This window comes from Paramormyrops kingsleyae, chromosome 4, assembly GCF_048594095.1.
Source record: "Paramormyrops kingsleyae isolate MSU_618 chromosome 4, PKINGS_0.4, whole genome shotgun sequence".
Classification (NCBI taxonomy): domain Eukaryota; kingdom Metazoa; phylum Chordata; class Actinopteri; order Osteoglossiformes; family Mormyridae; genus Paramormyrops; species Paramormyrops kingsleyae.
Window position 1 is genome coordinate 17,391,738 of NC_132800.1, and position 6,554 is coordinate 17,398,291.

The 6,554-nt window shown below is 45.8% G+C and overlaps 1 protein-coding gene across 1 annotated transcript; it reads left to right on the plus strand.

Annotated features, from left to right (window-relative positions):
* Positions 1 to 321: 321 nt before the first annotated feature.
* Positions 322 to 6,467, plus strand: LOC111847230 (kinesin-like protein KIF20A). Its single transcript, XM_023818229.2, has 19 exons — positions 322 to 515; positions 604 to 761; positions 988 to 1,083; positions 1,178 to 1,297; positions 1,433 to 1,571; positions 1,662 to 1,846; positions 1,989 to 2,079; positions 2,164 to 2,343; positions 2,549 to 2,660; positions 2,785 to 2,847; positions 2,921 to 3,067; positions 3,310 to 3,475; positions 3,711 to 3,890; positions 3,987 to 4,126; positions 4,490 to 4,655; positions 5,184 to 5,307; positions 5,454 to 5,524; positions 5,599 to 5,718; positions 6,180 to 6,467. The coding sequence occupies exons 2-19, from the start codon at positions 606 to 608 to the stop codon at positions 6,414 to 6,416; spliced, it is 2,493 nt and encodes an 830-aa protein (XP_023673997.2). The 5' UTR covers positions 322 to 515; positions 604 to 605; the 3' UTR covers positions 6,417 to 6,467.
* The last annotated feature ends 87 nt before the right edge of the window (positions 6,468 to 6,554 follow it).

Below are 6,554 nucleotides of genomic sequence, written 5' to 3' on the forward strand. Positions count from 1 at the left end.
TAATGTCACACCTAAGCGATATCAGCAATAAAATATTAATATTTTTAAATCATAAATGATTATGGAAAACTGTGGCACAAAATCACTGACTCCAGACAAAATCATTTTATTTTAAGCAGACGTCAATGAAACAAGAACATACTCGTTGCATATGAACACGCATCTGTTGCGGACCAGCTTTGCGGATGTTTCATGCTGATATTCGCGACCGTCCTATAAGTTACCCGATATCCGCTTCTTGAAACCCGGTGATCAGTGACCAGGGGTGGGGCTGAGCACCTGAATTCAATTAGACGGGAGGCCTTAACGATTACTAGTGGGCACGTAGCTTCGTCTAGTACTGTGCCTACTTTGCCCAGGTCATTAGCGAAAGAGATTGCAGTTTAGGTTGGTATTTAATTTTTTATAATAATAAAGAAAAGAAAAACCAAGAAAGGGCAAGCAACCATATAGCTGCAGAACAGAGTGACTGCCAAACGTAGATGTTAACTACGGCTATCTATTTTCTAAACAAAGTAAGTATATTTCATAGAATGTAACGCCGTCTCGTAAAGCGGTGGGATCCGCGATCGCTCTCACCTTTTGTTACTCTTGTGTCCCCAGCCATGTCCATGTTGATCGACCTGACGGACGAATGCACGGTTCTCGTCCATCCCGACATGGATGCCATGCAGTCCACCTGCAATGGACTCCACCCCGGCAACCCGCACGACGGCATGCTTTCGGAGCTGTCCACTATCTCCTCTATTGTCTCAGCTCAGGTTCTATCTAACTTACTTTCTTTCTGTTTCTCTTCGTTCCATAACCTCTGTCTTGGTTTTAAGTAAAACGTAGGCCTACGTACCTCTAGATCTTTGTCCACCTGTTTTTTTTTTTTTTTTTTTTTTCTCATTTCTTTCCGGACTTAATCGTCAAAATGTTGTGCAAAGTAAGGCTTGAGCTTCGTATAAACCGTAACCCAAGGCTCGGTTTCTGTCTCTCGTTTAGAGTGACACGGGTAGTAATACCGAACACCAGCAGCTGAAGGTGTATTTAAGGGTCCGACCCTTTTCCCAAGAAGAGCTTGCCTGCGATGAAGACAAAGTGAGTATAGAATTCTGTGTTAAAGAAACCCATATTTTGAAGCTTGCTATAGATTTAAATAAATGGTTTTATTTTTAACCTGAATTTTCCTTAGGGATGCATAGTGCTGGCCGATTCCGAATCTGTTAAACTGCAAGCTCCGAAAGGGTCTGCGACTATGAAGAGCAGTGAGAAGGGCATTGGACGGTCTGTGCATAAATTCTCCTTTTCCCAGGTAGGATCCTCCATTTTCATATCAACTTAAAAACGAACACTTGTGCTGCTTTGGAACATGCTGCCTGTCTTCCTGATGTTGGCCGTTTCCTGGAAACAGTCAGACCCTGTACCTCAGGTTCCTCATTTCCTGCAGATCTTTGGGTCTGGCACCAGTCAGGCAACCTTCTTTGAAAACACTATAAAAAGTCAAGTGCTGGATTATTTGGAGGGGAAAAATGCTCTCATCTTCACCTATGGGGTGACAAATGCAGGGAAAACCTATACAATCCAAGGTAATTATTTTAAATTATGATTCTTCATTCTGCTGTTCATTTTTTGTCTTGCACTGAACGTGGATTATTACACTTCCAAAACTTGCGTAGGCTCCCCAAAAGACCCCGGAATCCTGCCTCGTGCACTGGATGTCATCTTTGACTACATTAAGGGCAAGCAGTATGATCAAATGGACCTGAAACCTTATCTCAGCTGTGATGTCCAGTACCTGGGTCCAGACCAAGTGAAGCAGGAAAGAAATGTGAAAGCAGCAGTCTTTTCCTTGCTCAAGGAGGTACGTGTCTGTCAGCGCCGTCTTGGCAGTCCCTCCTGCCCGTTGAGAAGCTCTAATGGTGGTTTTGGCGCTGTAGCGTGTGCTTCAGTGTATGTATGGTTACACTGTCAACCCGTTGTAAACTCTTCTGTTTCTCAAACAGGAAAACGATCAACATTCAAAGAGTTCCTCTAGTTCCTCAACGTCTTTCACGTCCAGCATCTCTTTTTCCTCAGTTTCATATGACCAAACAGGTAATGTATAATCGATCATCTGGAGTCTAGAGTACTTGAGTTGGCAAATTCCTGTCTTGCAATATCCTTCTCCCTGCAACCCAGTGGACTCGACAGATGCTGTGGTCGATAAGGACAGGCACCAGTTTGCAGTGTGGGTTGCCTTCTATGAGATCTACAACGAGTTTGTATATGATCTCCTGGAGTCCCTCCCATGTGTTAAGGCCAAGAAACGCAGTGCTCTGAGGGTCTGTGAGGACAGTGTGGGGAACTCGTATGTCCGAGGCAAGTTTTTTTACTTGGGCTGTGTGTGAGTGCATGCGCTTTGCTCTTTAATGTATGGTAGTTGGTAAATTCTCCTTGGTTTTAATGAAACCTTGGGGAAATCCTGCTTTTAAGTGGTTGCTTTCTATAATGGTAGCTTAAACATGGTGACTTGAAAAGCAGTAGGCTTTGGAGGTTTGAAGCTAATGTTTTGATCTGGTTTCAGATTTAAAGTGGATTAATGTCCATAGCTCCGAGGAAGCGTGGAGGGTTCTGAAAATTGGTAACCGGAACCGAAGTGCTGCTTCAACAAAGTTGAATCAGTCATCTAGTAGAAGGCAAGTACATGTGACTCAGGTTAGCTTCTCTAAGGCAGCTGGGAAATGTAGTTCTAAGAGTTTGTGGGAAAACCTTTAAGTGTGTGTTTTTTTTTTTTTTTTTTTTTTTTTTTTTTTATTAAAGCCACAGCATATTTGCCATCAAACTCCTCAGAATCACAGGAACTGAAGTTTCGAGGGTGACAGAGTAAGTACTGAATATTGCTCCTGAGATCTGCGGGGAAAATGCCCCACTTCTTTAATTGCCCATGTTGCCCCAGGCTGTCCCTCTGCGATTTGGCTGGCTCTGAGAGATGCACCAAGACCAAGACTTTCGGAGAGCGTCTCAAAGAAGCAGGGAATATCAACAACTCGTTGCTCATCCTGGGGAAGTGTATAGCAGCACTACGCAACAACCAGAGCGACAGGTATTATTCCTAATTGGAGCTCATCGTCGTCACCTCGCTCATAACAATGTTCAGGATGCGATGCCACTTTTACAGACTGGGGCAATTCCATGCAAAGGGATGCTGGAATTTCCCATTGACCAGCTCAAGAGAGTGTGTGTGTGTGTGTTGCATGATGCTTTGGTTCAGGCTTCTCCCCATAGACCCTCAATATTGCCCGCCCCCCCCCCCCCCCGATAATGGCTTTCACTTCCTGCTTCTAGAATAAAGGGTGGCTATGTCCCTTTTCGCGAGAGCAAACTGACCAGGCTGTTCCAGTCCATCTTCTGCGGGAAAGGCCGGGCCTGCATGATCGTCAACATCAATCAGTGCGCCTCCACCTATGATGAGACCCTTCATGTCATGAAGTTCTCTGCGGTGGCCAAGCAGGTCCCTTTTTAAAATCATTTTACTGGCAAACTGTCATGCATGGAAACCACTGCTTCATTAGCAGTGGTCTCAGCTACTAAAAGCGATATACTAAAGGTTGAGGAATCAAACTATCAGTACAAGAGCGTCTATCTGGCTACTCTAGAATCCAGAATTATGGGTGCATTCTGAAATCTGTTGCTGAAATTTTAAGCGTTTTGCACCAACCAGATGCCGTTGGTCATTGATCTGTCAGGTTGTCCAGATCGTACCCCCAAAGTCCCTGGAGTGTATTGCTCCAAAACTAGTGGGTCCACATGGGAAACCACTTTTGAGGAATGGGATCATAGATGAAGAGGCACTGGACAGCATCCTTTCAGAGGATGAGCTCCTGGATGATGAAGATGAAGGAGATATGTCCATCCTTCCTCAAGAGGTACTGGAGAGATCTGGTTCCCATCATAGCATCCTCATTGAGGACAATGGGAGATGCTCATTCTGTGCCTGCCCCCCCCCCCCCCCCCCATTAAAGGATCTCTTGGGCATCATTGAGAACCTTAAAGAGAAGCTGCTTGCAGAACGTCGCAGGAACCTGGTGCAGGAGATCGAGATCCGTAAGGAGATGGGTGACGCCATGCTGCAGCAGTTGATGGAGAGTGAGGAGCTGCAGAGGTCAGGCCTGCAGGCCAAGGATAGTCATTCAGACAATCGCTAATATCGCTTGTTAATTGTGGAGTAGGGATTTGGCATTGGACTTTCTGAACTTGTGGGGAAATTGACTTGTGCAGTGGGTTTTTTTTAATTTATTTTTTTATTGTGTACTAGTGGCATCACCAAAATGAAAGGTGGTGATGGTAAAAGCAAGAGACCTTCACATACCACTAGAGGGAGCTAAAATTTCACAAATGGTGACCAGTAGCTAACCTTCCTAAACTCCTAAGAAGCCTTTGGCTCTGTAATGTATATATTTGACTCTTCATAATATGCATGGAAATGGGATGTGTCTGCGCCCCCCTGCCTTCCCCCCCACATCAGCCGTAAAATGGCAGAGCTGAAGGAGAGCTATCAGGAGAAGCTGGAGAACACCTTCGAGCTGTACAAGGATGCTCTGAAGGAGCACGCCTACCAGTGTGCTCTGGAGCGTGTTGAGGAAGAGTACATACCGGTGGATGAGTTCATCGCCGAGCAGGAGAAGGTTGAGGTAGATTTGCCTTCTGTTCTCTATACTATTGTGATTTTTGGTCCTTGTGTGAAAGCACTTGTCATTACCTCCCTGGTATGAGGATGGTTATACTGTTCCAGTAGAGCCAGAGTTATTCTGAACTGTAACGGAAGCATCAAATGGTTGCTTTGACTTTGGCTCCTGCCATGTAATGTCATGGTTAAATCCCTGATGGTAAAGAGGAACACGTCCTGTTTCGTAGTGGTACGTATAGTATGAGATGTGAGCGCAAACAATGTCCACTACAGTGGATAAAGTGTTTGCTGGACTTCAGGCGGACATTAGACCTAACTGAACTCCCTCATATCTACAAATGAAGGGTCATTATGGTGACACCTACTTTGAAGATCTCTAACATCACAACTAAACAAATGCACTGCAACACTATCAGGGCCAAGTCATGCTTTTACTGGACTGCTTTGTAGGTATTTGACACAGGTGCTGGTCATTTGCCAAAGTATCAAAGTTGAAGATCTTAAGTGGGTCACAGGTGTCACCCCTGTTCAGGAACTGAAGGTGAAGCTGTCTGAAGCAGAGCAGAGACTCCGGAGTCTCTTGCGGACCCCTTCGGCTGCCCTCAGTTCAGATCAGGCGTGCCAGTGCTCCCTAGAGGCTGAGGACAGAGCTGCAGGTACAGTAACACTCGGAGCCCCTAGATTTCTTTTGATGGGCAGCTAAGCATAAATCGACCTGGTTAAACACTGATTCTTTTAGTTCTCTTAAACCATGGTAGTTTCAGTTCATTCTAAGATGCTTCTGTCTTGGTCCCATATTCAGCCGAGAAGAAATATGAGGAAATGTACCAGGCAAAATGTGCAGTTGAAGAGCTCTGTGGCACCAAAGATGAGGTATGATCACTGACATCGTGTGGGGGGGGAAAAGCTCCTTGGCTTTGTCTTTTCAAGGTGTCTCTTTGCCACAGGTGATTACATCTTTGGAAAAGCAGATTCAGGACTTGGCAGAGACCATCCAGGAAGCTGGGGAAAGCTTTATGGAGAAAGAAGCTGAGCTTGAGAAGCTTCAGAAGATGCTTTCTGAGAGGGTAACTGGATGACAATATTGCATCTGCTTGGGACAAACTTCAGAATTCCAAAGCTAGTTCAGTCATCCGGCATTTAAATGGTTTTAATCAACAGGATAATGAAGCAGCTTTTGAAGCATGCATATGTAGTGGGGGGGGGCCCCCTGGTGGCCACAAAAATTCAGCATGCTAAATATTAAATGCACTCCGTATTTAAGGGGAAATGAGGCATGCTGTGCTGGCAAGCCACAATCTTCTGGGAGTGCTTGCTTTGAAACAGCTGGGGGAGGGGGGCAAAAGTGAATTGAGTGGGTGTGTATGTGTCGTCCCCCCCCCCCCCCCCAGAATGACACACCTGATACTGGGAGGCATCTAGGGGCACATTGGACCACTCACCTGGGTCCCTGCTGGGCATGTGTGGTGCACTTTCTCAGATCTGGGTGTTTATTGGGTGCTGCCCTGCATTTGCCCTCCTCCAATAGGACCGTGAGATCGACGGGCTGCGGAGGGACCTGGCCGAGCAGGACAGGAGGGTGTCCCTCCTGTCAGAGGAGCAGGCCCTGCGTTCTAAGGAGTCCCCAACCAAAAGGAAAACCAGAAAGGGTCTCTTGGCCAACCTCAAGGAATCGGTCACGTCTCCCAGAAAAGGAGCACTTGGACGGACTATGAAGTCCGTTAAAGCCACACCTGTAACGCTCAAGAAGAAGCCCTTCCTTTAAGCACTCAGCATGTTTTTAGTTGTATTTTTAAATAAATTATTTTTAAAACCACTCTCTCTCCCCATCTTTGCCTGTTAGTTCATGGTTGATGTGGTTCATACAAGTTCCTGTTAACTTGCCTTCATCTGATTGGTCACC

Coding starts and splice junctions, on each gene's coding strand:
- LOC111847230 (XM_023818229.2), top strand. CDS start 606: ATGTCCATGTTGATCGACCTGACGGACGAATGCACGGTTCTCGTCCAT. Junction 3,476..3,710: donor TCTCTGCGGTGGCCAAGCAG/GTCCCTTTTTAA, acceptor TTGATCTGTCAG/GTTGTCCAGATCGTACCCCC. Junction 4,656..5,183: donor CCGAGCAGGAGAAGGTTGAG/GTAGATTTGCCT, acceptor ACCCCTGTTCAG/GAACTGAAGGTGAAGCTGTC.